Here is a 16,228-nt window from a genome sequence, read left to right on the forward strand (position 1 = left end):
AGGCTGTCAACTGTGTACCTACTGGAGGAAAAGTCTTACATATTTAGTTTGAGATTTAAAAGAACACAGTTGCATCCTCTGTGATACCAGTTCCCTGTGCTTTTTATTTTTTAAATGTTTATGAAGTGAAGTGGAATGAAGTCGTTCAGTCGTGTCCAACTCTGCAACTTGTGGACTGCAGCCCACCAAGCTCCTCCATCCATGGGATTCTCCAGGCAAGAATACTGGAGTGGGTTACCATTTCTTTCTCCAGGGGATCTTCCCGACCCAGGGATTGAACCCAGTTCTCTCATATTGCAGGCAGACGCTTTAACCTCTGCACCACCAGGGAAGCCCTATCCTACCCAGAACGGTTGCAAACTGAGAGCCAGGCGTCCGGAGTATAGCTACTTTACAATGTTGTGCTAATTTCCACTGTATAGCAAAATGAATCAGCAATACATATACATGTATCTCCTTTGTTTCAGATTTCCTTCCCATTTTAGGGCATCACAGAGCACTGAGCTGTGCAGTATGCTCTCGCTAGTTATCTATTTTACGCACAGTACCAATAGTGCATGTATGCCAATCCCAATCTCCCGATTCACCACCCCGCCTCTTCCCCCTGGATATATATACGTTTGTTCTCTACGCCTGTGTCTCTGTTTCTGCTTTGTAAATAAGATCTTCTATACCGTTTTTTTTTTTTTCAGATTTCACATATATGCTTTAATATATGATATTTGTCTTTCTCTTTCTGACTTACTTCACTCTGTAAAACTAGTGCTGCTGGGACCACTGAGGGGCAGTCCTCTGCTGCCTGTGACCTTCCAGGAAGGCACGCTGGGTAGGCAGGTGCGTGCATAGATAGGGCTCTGCCCTCTCTGACGTGGTATCAGGGTCATGGGCAGGAAACAGGGTTTGAGCTTAAGTGTGATCCAGTCCTTTCTTGATCCAGTCCTCTCTTTGCTACTACTGAAGGGCCTGATCTGATCCATTTTTTGCCCTGACCTTGATATCTGTTTTCATGTTAACAAATCTCACTTTGACACAGGAAATATTTTACCTTCACCTGAAAAGAAACAAATGGGAAAGTAGGAAGCACAGGTAGAGAATTCAAACCGCCTTAATTAACACAACAAAGTAGACTCACACCCCACTGAGCAATGCTAGATTATATTAAACACCTTTGGGTTTATCATGGTGGAATGCTCTTTTCTAAAGGCCCAGAGCCATAGGCAGGCCCAGCTATGGGACTGTGGAGTTTCTTGTTCAAAAGTTGTTAGCCATTTCAAGATGGTGATATCAGCACTTTAAGCAAAGCATGAGGTCCTTCAGAGTGTGGGGTCCCATGTGACTGCACAGGTCACATACCCATGAAGTTGGGCCTGGTAACAGAGGAAAAGTATTCTTGAACATTTGAGGCAAAGAGGAAAGTAAATCATGCTATTATATTTTTCTAAGAACATGGCTTTCTCCTTAATGAACCAGAGCCATCTATTCTTCCTGGGGTGAGAAATGTTGAAAGGCCAATGCTCAGGAATCAATAGGATCATTACATAGGAAGGGGCTTCCCAGGTGACTGAGCAGTAAAGAATCTGGTTGCCAGTGCAAGAGATGAGGGTTTGATCCCTGGTGGCTCAGATGGTAAAAGCGTCTGCCTACAACGTGGGAGACCCAGGTTCAATTCCTAGGCCAGGAAGATCCCCTGGAGAAGGAAATGACAACCCACTCCAGTACTCTTGCCTGGAAAATCCCATGGATGGATGGAGGAGCCAGCTAGGCTGTAGTCCATGGGGTCACAAAGAGTCGGACACAACTGAGCAACTTCACTTTCACTTTCACTTTGGGAAGATTCTCTGGAGAAGGAAATGGCAACCCACTCCGGTATTCTTGCTTGAGAAATCCCATGGATGGAGGAGTCCATGGGGTTGCAAAACAGTCAGACATGACCTGGCAACTGAGCATGCACAGTATGAAGGTTTAAGGGAGGCTTAGCATTTGATATCCAAAATGGGAGTTTAGGGTTTTTTGGTTTTTTTTTTATAAGACCTTTTTTTCAAGACCTTGAAAGATAAAGTGTTATTAGAGAAAATAAGTTCCTAAATTCCTTTATCCTTCTATGTTGACCAATCAGGAGGCAGATTGGACAGAGTAGACTTCAGAGTATTACATGTGTACAGAGGAGTGAAAGGGAGGATATGGCATTAAGAATGTGGATACACAGAGTACAGTGTAGGATAATAGAAAGAAAGTAAACACGGGAAGAGTTAGGAGGTCGGATGCCTGAGTATTTAGCCCCACTTCTGCACATTTGCCTAAACTTGAGTTGGGACAAAGTTCAAAATTATCAACAATTTCAAAACAGTGTCAGCAGAACACTAAACCAACCCTGTTAGCTTCTTTCTCTCTCTGCTCACTGATATCCTCCCATCTTTTCTAACTTCCTCCTGGATAGGGGTCAATGTTTATTTTTAACACTATATACCATTTTGCAAAGAAAATGTGATTTCTATTTAACTGTAGATTCCTCAGAAACCTACACCTTCCTGAATTCAGAAACTTTTTAAAAATGAATTTAGTCCAATTTGGAAATGTCAGTCTGACACAGTCATTTAACCTGCCTCTTTAGATGGTATAGTTCTTGGGGAAGAGGGCTAGGAATCAGAAAGACAACCCCATGTCCAGTGACTTCTGGTCCCTCTTTGGTTTCAGCTGAGGAATGGCATGTGGGAAATGATCCTAAACTGCTGAGCACTGAGATATGACTAGCTCCATGTGAATTATGTTGTAGGCCCCTTGCTGGCACTCATCTCTGAAGGGCATGGTCTTATTTGTGCTCACTGAGACTTGACAGAAAGCTTTTCTCATCTTCAGTAACTCCAAATCCATTCTTAGGGCCACATGGGCCCCTCAGGGTCCCTTGCACATAAAGGCAAAGAGACCATCTCCCTCAAGAGAATAGGCATGCAATATGTCCTGGAACAAATACAGGGAATGATAAAATGTGGTAATTACGTAAAAGAACCGGATAGTTCAGTTCAGTTCAGTTCAGTTGCTCAGTCATGTCCAGCTCTTTGCAACCCCATGAATCGCAGCACGGCAGGCCGCCCTATGTATCACCAACTCCCAGAGTTCACCCAAACTCATGTCCATCGAGTCAGTGATGCCATCCAGCCGTCTCATCCTCTGTCATCCCCTTCTCCTCCTGCCCTCAATCCCTCCCAGCATCAGGGTCTTCTCCAATAAGTCAACTCTTTGCATGAGGTGGCCAAAGTATTGGAGTTTCAGCTTCAACATCATTCCTTCCAATGAACACCCAGGACTTATCTCCTTTAGGATGGACTGGTTGGATCTCCTTGCAGTCCAAGGGACTCTCAAGAGTCTTCTCCAACATCACAGTTCAAAAGCCTCAATTCTTCGGTGCTCAGCTTTCTTCACAGTCCAACTCTCACATCCATACAGGACCACTGGAAAAACCATAGCCTTGACTAGATGGAACTTTGTTGGCAAAGTAATGTCTCTGCTTTTCAATATGCTATCCAAGTTGGTCATCACTTTCCTTTCAAGGAATAAGCATCTTTTAATTTCATGGCTGCAATCACCATCTGCAGTGATTTTGGAGCCCCCCAAAATAAAGTCTCTCACTGTTTCCACCATTTCCCCATCTATTTCCCATGAACTGATGGGACCAGATGCCATGATCTCAGTTTTCTGAATGTTGAACTTTAAGCCAACTTTTTCACTCTCCTCTTTCACTTTCATCAAGAGGCTTTTTAGTTCCTCTTTCTGCCATAAGGGTGGTGTCATCTGCATATCTGAGGTTATTGATATTTCTCCCAGCAATGTTGATTTCAGCTTGTGCTTCTTCCAGCCCAGCGTTTCTCATGATGTACTCTGCATAGAAGTTAAATAAGCAGGGTGACAATACACAACCTTGACGTACTCCTTTTCCTATTTGAAACCAGTCTGTTGTTCTCTGTCCAGTTCTAACTGTTGCCTCCTGACCTGCATATAGGTTTCTCAAGAGGCAGGTCAGGTGGTCTCTTTCAGAATTTTCTAGTTTATTGTGATCCACACAGTCAAAGGCTTTGGCATAGTCAATAAAGCAGAAATAGATGTTTTTCTGGAACTCCCTTGCTTTTTTGATGATTCAGTGGATGTTGGCAATTTGATCTCTGGTTCCTCTGCCTTTTCTAAATCCAGCTTGAACATCAGGAAGTTGACAGTTCACGTATTGCTGAAGCCTGGCTTGGAGGATTCTGAAGGTCCTGACAAATAGTAAATTCTGAACACTATTAGTTTCCTCCCCTCTTTCCTGTATTCTTTCTTTGCTCCTTTCTTTCCCCACTGCTGCCTCCTATTGTGGAAGCCAAAGGAATGGATCATTCTTCCTCCAACCCCTTGGTAGAGTCAGGGGGAGAAGCACACGATCAGCTTCCCAGATGCTCTCCTGCCCATCTTGAGTCCAGGTGCAAAAATAGAGGGGATATAATGATCACAGGCAACTCTCCACCCGATTCTCTCACAATATGACCTTGCTGTGGTTCAGTTGCCCAAACTTGCTTAGTTCCTCTGGTATCCCCCTATTGCCTACTTATAAAACAGGTTATTTAAAGTTTTGTTATGAAAGTGTATTCTTTTATACATTGCTATTATATAGTTGCTGAGCTGTCTCCAACTATTTGAAACCCCATGGATTATAGCCTCCCAGGCTCCTCTCCTAGGCAATTTACATCCCAACTTTACTTGCCGTTTCCTTCTCCAGGGAATCTTCCCCACCCAGAGATTGAACCTGTGTCTCCTATATCTCTTCTGTCTCCTGACTGCAGGCAAATTCTTTACCACTGAGCTACTTGGGAAGGCTTTATACATTATAGGTAATAATAAATGTGAATGTAAAGGAAGTACTTTTAAAATTAGTCTTTTTAGCTATGTGGCCTCCACCTGACTGTGATTTGTAATTTTTATGTAGTCAAGTATGTCATTATATTTCTTTACAGAGTCTAGGATATTTGTCATTTAAACAAGGTACAACTTCAAGAATAGAAAAAATATTTCCCTTTAGTTTTATTTTAATGTTTAGATCTATCATTTCTTTTATCTACTGTGAGAAATGAAGAACTGCTTTATTTTTTTTACTTAAAAACCTCATTTTACTTAAAACCCCAGCATTTTATGTCAATGTTTTACTTTTTCCCATTGATTTTAAAAGCTGCTTTTATCATACACTAATTTCCAATTTGAAATTATGTTTGATTTGGATTTGGGGCTCTCTTTTCTTTCACTATTTCCCTTGTTCTCTTCAGATACCATATTACTTTAATTATAATGAATTAAATTTGTTTTGATTTTTTAGAATAAAATTCATCTCTTACTTTCATTTCAATGTTTTCTTAGCATTTCTGGGTAAACATTTCTACTAGTATGCCAGGGTCCAGCCCCGGTGGAGCCAGGGTGATTCTAAGGGGAGACAGAATAGGCCAGGAAAAACCTTATTTATTTATTAATATGAGATTAGATTAGGAAGAAATAGTGTAGTAGGAAAATTAAGTGGAGAAAAGAGGCTGAATAACTTGGTTTACGTGGAAAGCCAATAAAGTTCCAGACAAGGAGCTTGCACCATCTATGTTAGTCCACCGGCGTCCGTTTGAATATCGGAGAGTGCCCCGCCTTGGGCTCTCTCTCTTATGGATCTTAGAAGCCAGGACAAGTAAATAGACATGGCGAGCCTCAACGCCCCAGATGGGAATTCAGCCTGAAATTAGAGTAAAGAGTAGACACGGGGGAAACCAGTCCTTCCAATGACTGCCCCCCCCTCTATTGTCCTTCAAGGCCTTTAATACTTTTGATTATACATAGAGATCAATTGGGTAATACAAAGTTATGCAACATTAGCAGCCCAGACTCTTATCAAAACCAGGCTTTTCTCTCTGCATACCTAGTTGTATACGCAAGTGTTAGGTGATTTACATCATCTTCCGGCCAAAAGGGCCAATTAACATTTTACAGCCTTTTTTTTCTGATAAGGGTTTTTCAACCAGAAGACTTATTTGTGTCGATCTTCCCAAAGTCTGGTGCCACTCTCAGAAAACACTAAATAAAGTTACATACTTATATAGCAAAGATACAGCAATTTATAATAAGTAAAAGGAGTACAGTGATTTATAACAAAAGAAAAGTAATTAACTCAAAAGTCTAGTGTTGCTAACATCAAAATTATTATATATCTTTTTCCATATCCCATTTACATTGATTAACATCCTCCCAGGTGCCTAAAAGACACAGAATATGGAGGCCTGGCAGCAATCGTTGAGTCAACAGTGAAATCCTGTCACCAATATGATTTTTGGCTCTTTAGAAAAGGCTCTGTATCTTTAAGATGTTTTTAAGCTTTGTGCCTCTCGCAGTTGGGGGGCTGCAAGCAATTCACAAGCTGTAAGAGGTCCGGGGGAACCTGTTAGGCAAGCTAGAGAGCTATCAGAGGGGTTTAACTGAAACATTCCTTTGAAATACAGAAGACTAAAGCCCTGATTTGACTTTTTCCAGAGAATATCAGAAGGGTGGAAAAGCAGGCAGATTCTTATTTTTGGGGGTACATGCTCAGGAAATACCAGGGGGAAAACCTGAGGTCTGATTAGCCTTGCCATCAGAGCTCTGCCGCATGACCTTGTTACGGGTGGAATTCCTCACTCTGGCTCCCGGCACTAGTATTTATCTTTGAACACATAATTGTTTATTTCTTATTCTACATACAAAAGGGTTAATCCTTAATCCTCATCTTTTTTTTTTTTTTTACTACAGCTTCCCTTCTTTTGAACATTTTCTTTTGATTCATCTTTCATTCAGAAGGAATATGCATTCCAAAATTTTATTTACTTAGAATATATATGTGGATTTGGGGGGTAACAATACTGAGGTCTATCTTCCTTTATACATGATTATGTGAATGATCATTTCCTTACATATGGAAAAAGTAGCTGATAACCTGTTTTAGAATATAACAGCCAATGCCTGAGTATCTCCTATGTTTCACACTTCTGGCACTCATTCTGAGCACTCTCCACCCTACCTGAAACCCTGATACCATCTTCCCCGAATCTGCTTCACTTTTCTCTATAGCGCTGAGTATGAAGTATCCACTTAGCGCGTTCATTAATATAAAGATATATATGTGTGTGTGTGTGTGTATATACATATATATGTATATATATATGAATATGAATCTATTGCTTTCTTGATGCTTTTCCCAGGGCTTTTGTTCATACACATATTCTTATTTTCACCATTGGCCCAATCTACAGTTCTTTTGGTAAAGTAAATACAGAAGCCAAGTTACAGTAACCGCTTGCTAGTTCTCTTCTTCTTTGATCCATTCTTTAAAATTGGACTGTAGCCCTAGAGAGTATAGGAAAATACTGAATGATGAAAGTGAAAGTCTCTCAGTCATGTCCGACTCTATGTGAGTGACTCCACGGACTTTAGCCCACCAGGCTCCTCTGTCTATGGAATTCTCCAGGCAAGAGTACTGGAGTGGGTAGCCATTCCCTTCTCCAGGATCGAACTGCAGGCAGATTCTTAACAGTCTGAGCCACCAGCGAAGTGAATAGATAGACAGAGGCAATTTTTAAGGAGACAGAAACAAGAACTTTGCTGTTTGAGAGACCATGTCCATGGAATAGAGATGGCCGCCTGATTTTCTAGTTGTAGATATCTATTCTCTCTGGGCTAAGAGCAAACATTTCTGCCTCTCTCCCCCTAATTCCCAGGTGGTAGGGCTGAGCCAACACCTCTTTCCAGATGAGGTGTAGTACAGAACTAGAGGAAATTATTTCTGAAAAGGTAAAATGGATTGTTATTTTCACTATGTATGTCCTTTCCCGGACATACACAGTTTAATTTCTGGCTTTTTCCTCTTCCAATTCTAATTCAGTATTTATGTGTCTATCCTTCAGTTTTCACTGCAAATGTTTCAGAAACATGTTCATACATACATTCTCTATTACCGCCTACTGTTTGATTCAAGATGATTTACTGGAGATGCATCCTCTGCCCTACCTCAGTTCTCCTTCCCCTGTGCAGTCTTGTACACCTTAAGGCTGCTCCAAATTGCCTTTTTTCCCCTTCCATTTGTAGACACTTTCTTATTTGTTTCTTACTGGATGTTGATTTCTCCTTCTGCCTTTTTACATGTATTCTCCTCCCTGTTTCTTATTGCCCCTTGAAGCATTTATATGGCTGAGATGGTAAAGAATCTGCCTGCAATGCAGGAGACTCAAGTTTGATTCCTGGGTTGGGAAGATCCCCTGAAGAAAGGAATGGTAACCCACTCCAGTATTCTTGCCTGGAGAATCCCAAGGCCAGAGAAGCCTGGCAGGCTACAGTCCATGGGGTTGCAAAGTCAGGCACAACTGAGTGATTAACACTTTCTCTTTTAATCACTTCTTCAAAGTAAACTAACCAATGAGAACCTTTTGGCATGACACTTAAAGTTCAGGTTTTTATACCAGTGTATTGTTTCTCCCATAAAATATTCCCATTTTTTTCCAGTTTGGATCCTAAGAGAATAGCCTCAAAGTTCTTTGACATCAACCAGATAAAAATTTATTAGGTAGCATGAAGAACAGTATCATAAAACAGAGTTTTCTTTTTCCTTTCACCTGGCAGTGATAACACTGCTACTGAGCTGCATATGGTCTCCTCGGTACTTTCCAATGTCAGCATTCCTTGGGCTCCTTGAAAAAAGCAATTACATTATTGCTCTCCACTTGAAATATGTATTGCTCTTGGCAGTCTTTCTCTGAGTGCTTTCATTTAGCTCTGAATAAGCAAGAAAACACACACATTGAGACCAGTGGTTTTCCCCAATCATCATCTATCTTTCCATACAAAAGCATTCTAGTTTTTATTTCTGATTAACTTTTATACTTTTTAAGCACAATATTATTATAGAATTTGGAGTTTATTCAACTGTGGGTGCAGGACACACCTGCATAAACCCTGTCTATTGCGTTTTTCATATCCCAACCCACAGTCTGGGTAGAGTTTGCAGTCAGCATTTGAAACAAAGTCTCTCACACCCAGTGACATTTTTGTTCTTTAAACAGTGTTTTCAAGGCATATGCCTTGACAAATTACTTTTCCATTATTCAATTACTTTTATTTTCAAAATGGAAATTTTTCATTCTCGATTCATCATTATTAATTTTATACATGCTTTTATTAAAACATATTCAGTCATGCCGAACTCTTTGCGACCCCATAGACTATAGCCCACCAGGCTCCTCTGTCCATGGGATTCTCCAGGCAAGAATACCAGAGTGGGTTGCCATCCCCTTCTCCAGGGGATCTTCCCAAATCAAGGATCAAACCTGGGTTTCCTGCACTGTAGGCAGATTCTTTACCAGTGAGCCGCCAGGAAAACCCATTATTAACTCTATATATGCTTTTATTAAAACACATTCAAACACTATTAACATGTTTAAATTAGTAAATGAAATGTCCCTATGAGTCTACCTACCCAGACAATCATAGTAAAGTATCTCTGTTTATCCTCTTAAACCTTTTTCTTAAAAGTATATATGTAAACACACTATATATAATCTGTACCAACAGTAAAATCATACAGTATTCATCATTCTGTATGTTTTCCTTAACCATGGACATTTTCATGCTAATATTTGTTGGTCTACCTTGTACTCCATTGCTTGAACATAACAATAATTACAGTTGATCTTGGAATAAGATAGGTTTGAATTGTCCAGGTCCACTTAAAAGTCTACTTTTTAAAAATAAATATAGCCATATATTTATGATCTGCTGTTGGTTGAATCCTCAGATAAGGAAGGAAGGCCAACTGTAGGACTTGAGTATGTCCAGATTTTGGTACATGTGACTGATTCTGGAACCAGTTCCCCTACAGATAGCAGGTGACAATTGGATACATATGTTGCTAATTTCATATTGACAGACATTCAGGCTATGACCACTGTTTTACCAAAGTGATTCAGTTTTATGTATATATATATACATATCTATATAATTTTCAGATTTTTTCCCATTATAGGCTATTTCAAGAAATTGAATATAGTTCTCTGTGCTATATAGTAAATCCTTATTTATCTAATTTATATACAGTAGTGTGTTTCTATTATTCCCATAGTCTTAATTTATCCTTCACCCTCTTTCCCCTTTGGTAACCATAAGTTTTTTGCTTTTTTTTTTTTTCTATGTCTGTGAGTCTGTTTCTGTTTTATGAATAAGTTCATTTATATTATTTTGTAGATTCCACATATAAGTGATATCATGTGATATTTGTATTTGTCTGACTTACTTCACTTAGTATAATAATCTCTAGGTCCATCTATGTCTGCAAATGGCAGTATTTCATTTTTAATGGTTAAATAATATTCTGTTGCATATATGTATACCACATTTTCTTTAGCCATTCATATGTCAATGGACACTTAGACTATTTTCACGTCTTCTTGGCTATTATAAATAATGCTGCTGTGAACATTGGGCTGCATGTGTCTTTTTAAATTATTATCCCTAGTGTTTTTGAGGATTTCTTTTTTGTAGTGATAGCACTAGGGATTAAAGTATACACATATAGCTTATCACAATCCAGTAATATCATTTTACCGCTTAAATTGGAATACAATTTTACCTACCTTTTAGACTCCTTTACACCTATCTATAACATAGTTGTCTTAAATGTTTCGTCTACATATGTTGAGACCGTCATGAAAACTTTTGCTTTTAAATGTCAAATATAATTTTAAAAGCTCAAGGGGAAAAGAATACTTCATAATTTAGCCATATGCTTACTCTTTCCTTTACTCTTTCTTCATTCCTAATGTTCCATTTTCTTTTTCTTTTTCTTTTTTTTACCTTTGAGGAATTTCCTTTTGCCATTCTTTTTCAGCCAGGTGCCTGGTGACAAATTATTCTCTCTTCCCTTTATCTGAAATCATCTTTATTTCACCTTTATTCTTAAAAAATATTTCCACTCAGTGCAGAATTTGGGGTTGACTATTGTTTTTCTTTCAGCGTTAAGTATGCTACTTTCTTCTGGCCTCTGTTGTTTCTGGAAAGCAATCTGCTGTTCTCCTGCAGGCAATGTCTTCTCATAGACTGCTTTCAAGCTTTTGCCTTTTTCTTGAGTTTTTAGAAGCTCGAATTTGATGTGTATAGATTCCTCAGTGTTGATTTCTTTGACATTATCCTGTTTTGGACATTCTGAGCCCCTTAAATCTATAAGATTATTTCATGACAAATTTGGGAAGTTTTCAATTTTTTCTCAAACCTACTGCAGCTCCCTATTCATATTGTTTGTACCGTTTGTGTGCGTTGACACCAATAGCATGTTATATATTTTCCATTATCTCACAGGTCCCTGAAGCTCATATTAATTTTTAAATCTATTTCCCTTATTGCTCATAATTTCTATTGATTTAACTTGCTGTTCACTAGTTTCTCTGAAATTTGCTTTCTGATATTAACAGGTTTGTTTATTATTTAATACTAAGTTCAAATTTTCTATTTTGTCCTCTTTTATATTTTCTATCTCTTTGCTGAGATTTCCTATTTTCTTTTTTGTTTCAAGAGTGTTCATGATTACTTGTTGGAGCATATTTGAACAGCAGAGTTATAGTTCAAGCCTAAAAAGTTCCAGTTTCTCTGTCATTTTGACTTTCTGGTCTGTAGATTGTATTTTCTCACTGAAATTAAAATATTCCTGGGTTTTGGTATGAGGAGACATTTTGAACAGTTTCCTGGATGCTATCGCTATTATACCTTAATGACTTTGGTTTCTAATTAAAATTTCTGTTTTAGAAGGTAGCCAACCTGTTTAGGTTTGTAATGTACACCCTGGATCACTTTTGTGAGCTTTTTTCCAAATCTCAGTTTAATTTATAAAACCTGACTAGTGCTGTTGTGTTAACCATCTCACAATCTGCTTGTTACCATCTGAGGAGGGGGAGGTGTGCGCTGCTGCATGGGTAGGAGGTGGAAATAATAGTTTCTTCCAGGCCAGACATCTCCTGTTTCCTGAAGGAGGATGGAAGTCAGTTCTTCTCTTTGACTCTGCTGGGGAGAGAAACTGCTTTGTTTACTTCAGATCAAGTGTGGAAGTCAGAGGTCTGCCCTGAGTGGGAAGCACACACCTGTTACTGGAGTAGAAATAAGGGAAACTAAAATTATATAACTGGAGAAAATATGAAAATAGGGGAAAATAGTCTCATTTATTTAATTATGACCACTCAGATTTTTTGGAAATCTCTCATCTCTGATTACACTTTGCTTGATTTTTTTCATAATTGTGATTTGAACTATTATTTATACAACATATTTTAAATTTTCTATTCAGCTTGGTCATAGAAAAAGAGGGTATAAATATATATAGCCGATAGTTATCATGACCTGGAATTGAACTATGGAAAATGTTAAAATTTGAGCATGACTATTCTAAAGTAGATTTATTAACATATGTTTATCTTAACAAAAAGGCATCTTTCTGTACAAGGATTCTATAATTAAACATTTTGATGATCTTTTAAAATTATGCAGCACTAGCAGAGTAAACTCAATAAAAAATGTCCTATATACATCATTTACATGCAATGACAAAAATTCAGTCAGTTCAGTTCAGTCGCTCAGTTGTGTCCAACTCTTTGTAACCCCATGGATTGCAGCACGCCAGGCCTCCCTATCCACCACCATTTCCCACAGTTTACCCAAATTCATGTTCATTGAGTCGATGATGCCATCCAGCCATCTCATCCTCTGTCATCCCCTTCTCTTCCTGCCTTCAATCTTTCCCAGCATCACGCTCTTTTCAAATGAGTCAGTTCTTTGTATCAGATGGCTAAAGTATTGGAGTTTCAGCTTCAGCATCAGTCCTTCCAATGAACATTCAGGACTGATTTCCTTTAGGATGGACTGGTTTGATCACCTTGCAGTCCAAGGGACTCTCAAGAGTCTTTTCCAACACCACAGTTCAAAAGCATCAATATTTTGGTGCTCAGCTTTTTTTGGACTCAACTCACACATCCATACATGACCACTGGAAAAACCATAGTCTTGACTAGACAGACCTTTGTTGACAAAGTCATGTCTCTGCTTTTTAATATGCTCTCTAGGTTGGTCATAACTTTTCTTCCAAGGAGCAGAGTCTTTTAATTTCATGGCTACAGTCACCATCTACAGTGATTTTGGAGCCCTCCAAAATAAAGTCTCTCACTGTTTCCACTGTTTCCCCATCTATTTGCCATGAAGTGATGAGACCAGATGCCATGATCTTCGTTTTCTGGATGTTGAGCTTTAAGCCAACTTTTTCACTCTCCTCTTTCACTTTCATCAAGAGGCTCTTTAGTTCTTTCTCGCTTTCTGCCATAAGGGTGGTGTCATCTGTATATCTGAACTTACTGATATTTCTCCCAGCAATCTTGATTCCAGCTTGTGCTTCATCCAGCCCAGCGTTTCTCATGATGTACCCTGCATAGAAGTTAAATAAACAGGGTGACAATATACAACCTTGACATACTCCTTTTCCTATTTGGAACCAGTCTGTTGTTCCATGTCCAGTTCTAACTGTTGCTTCCTGACCTGCATACAGGTTTCTCAAGAGGCAGGTCAGGCGGTCTCATATTCCCATCTCTTTCAGAATTTTCCACAGTTTATTGTGATCCACACAGTCAAAGGCTTTGGCATAGTCAATAAACCAGAAGTAGATGTTTTTCTGGAACTCTCTTGCTTTTTTGATGATCCAGCAGATGTTGGCAATTTGATCTCTGGTTCCTCTGCCTTTTCTAAATCTGGCTTGAACATATGGAAGTTCATGGTTCATGTACTGTTGAAGCCTGGCTTGGAGAATTTTGAGCATTACTTTACTAGCATGTGAGATGAGTGCAATTGTGCGGTAGTTTGAGCATTCTTTGGTATTGTCTTTCTTAGGGACTGGAATGAAAACTGACCTTTTCCAGTCCTGTGGCCACTGCTGAGTTTTCCAAATTTGCTGGCATATTGAGTGCACTACTTTCACAGCATCATCTTTTAGGATTTGAAAGAGCTCAACTGGAATTCCATCACCTCCACTAGCTTTGTTCATAGTTATGCTTCCTAAGGACCACTTGACTCCACACTCCAAGATGTCTGGCTCTAGGTGAATTATCATACCATCGTGATTATCTGGGTCATGAAGATCTTTTTTGTATAGTTCTTCTGTGTATTCTTGCCACCTCTTCTCAATATCTTCTGCTTTTGTTAGGTCCAAAAATTACCAAATGCAAAAATGTTAGATCCAAAAATACCAAATGCAAAAATTATTTATATTTATATTCCATAACATTTCATTTATGTATTCATCCCTTGGACAGCAAGGAGATCAAACCAGTCAATTTTACTGTGTATTATTTTGAGTTTTTTTCACCTAAAGTTAGAAGAGAGAATAGCTAAATACCTGTTCCTTCAAACCTGTCTTGCCCTACATTATCCACAAAGAAAGAAATAAAAAGTCACATAACCACTAAATAATGTAGTATGAGTTCAGTTACATGTGTCATAAAAAGAAGACATTTTCACCCTACTGTTCCTATCCACCTAGGACAAGTATACTGTTCGTTGATGCTTGAATTCCAATGTCAACTTCCTGTGAAGACATCCCCTGAGCAAATTAGTCACATTTTCCTTTCTTATTCCAGAGCATTTGAAACATATTACATTTTGTATTTTGCATATTCTTATATGCCCTCCCTCTCTAGACTATAAACAATTCAATGGTATAGGTATAAGCCATGTATTATGCAGATCTTTGAGTTCACAAGGCTTGCATCACTACTGAAAAATAAATCTCACATGTAAAACCAAAGTTTAAAGGAGTTTGAGCTCACAATCATTAATTTTATCATTTATCTCAAACTTTTAATTATGAAGTGATATATATATGTAAATATATCATGATTTTATTAGATAAAGAATTAACTAATTTTAAGTTCAAAATAGATCTTTAATTAGGAGTAAGAGTAATATGGTAATTGGAAGTATAACTCACTGAGCCTATGAGGATAAAAAATTATTACTGAAGTTACTTTTGGAGAATTTGCATTATGACTACAAATAAGTTATTTAATTGTGCCTAAACTTATCCATGATTGCATGATGTTTTGGTTTTGCTTTTTGAAATAGTTCAATTTATTCCATTATGTAGGATGAGGCATCCAAGAATATGCTAAAATACCTCATAAATAATGACACTGTAGATATAGATATACACATGTTTTAATTACAATAAATAAAATAATAAGCTAAAATTCTCAGAGTAGTATACAATACTAGTAGGTCAGTCATTAGACATAAGATGCTAAAATAAAATAACAGTTATAAAATAAAATCATAAATTTTATAAAATAAAATAAAATTGTAAAAATTGTAAATAATAATGTCAGCAGTATATAAGAATGTGTGTGAAAAATAATGTAAATCACTAATGGTCTATTCCTTTCTTCTCATCTTTAGGGTTGCTGGAGAAAGATAACTATTGATGACTTTCTGCCTTTTGATGAAGAAAATAATCTATTGCTTCCAGCTACAACCTATGAATTTGAACTTTGGCCAATGCTTTTGTGTAAAGCTATCATTAAGCTGGCAAATGTTGAGTAAGTAGAATAAAGACTTATCACTCACTTGTAAAAAGACAAAATGGCAAATAGCAGCAACAGCTATGCACCAATATTGCATAGGTTTATTTTTCAAAAAATCATTTTTAAAAAGCATTTTCTCCAAACAGTATAAACTTTCTAATATAACAATACACATTCCAAAGCCACTGGTTTGAAGTGCTGTGTTAGCTAGCAATGAGACAAAATTCCCCCAAGAAAAATGCTCAAAACTGATTTTGTATCCAGTGTTTTCTTATGATGAATGGAAAAGTCAGTCATGGAAGTAAAGTTTCAGTTTAAGGAAAGAAAGAAGTTATTTTGTAGAGGAAAATACTGGTTCATCTAATTATTGAATATATGTCCTGCTGTTTAGTTGCTAAGTCATGTCCAACTCTACTGTAACCCATCAGTCTTCTCTGTCCGTGGGATTTTTCCAGGCAAAAATACTGGAGCGGGGTTGCCATTTCTTACTCCAGTGTATCCTGGATCCAGTTAAAGTCTTAGGCTTTGGGTATGCAGCCATCATTTGCTAATCTTGAAAATCTGATCTCTTATGAAAAATGTCCATGTGTTCCTCATGGTTTAGG

At 38.1% G+C, this 16,228-nt stretch overlaps 1 protein-coding gene across 1 annotated transcript in view; it reads left to right on the plus strand.

The window, feature by feature from the left end:
* The window catches only part of ADGB (androglobin), a 187,519-nt gene that overhangs the window by 35,225 nt on the left and 136,066 nt on the right, over nt 1-16,228 (plus strand). Inside the window, exon 6 of the mRNA XM_069599306.1 lies at nt 15,499-15,638. Within this exon, the coding sequence (XP_069455407.1) occupies nt 15,499-15,638 (140 nt within the window). The remainder of the gene's footprint in view (nt 1-15,498; nt 15,639-16,228) is intronic.

Source organism: Ovis canadensis, chromosome 8, assembly GCF_042477335.2.
Source record: "Ovis canadensis isolate MfBH-ARS-UI-01 breed Bighorn chromosome 8, ARS-UI_OviCan_v2, whole genome shotgun sequence".
Taxonomy (NCBI): domain Eukaryota; kingdom Metazoa; phylum Chordata; class Mammalia; order Artiodactyla; family Bovidae; genus Ovis; species Ovis canadensis.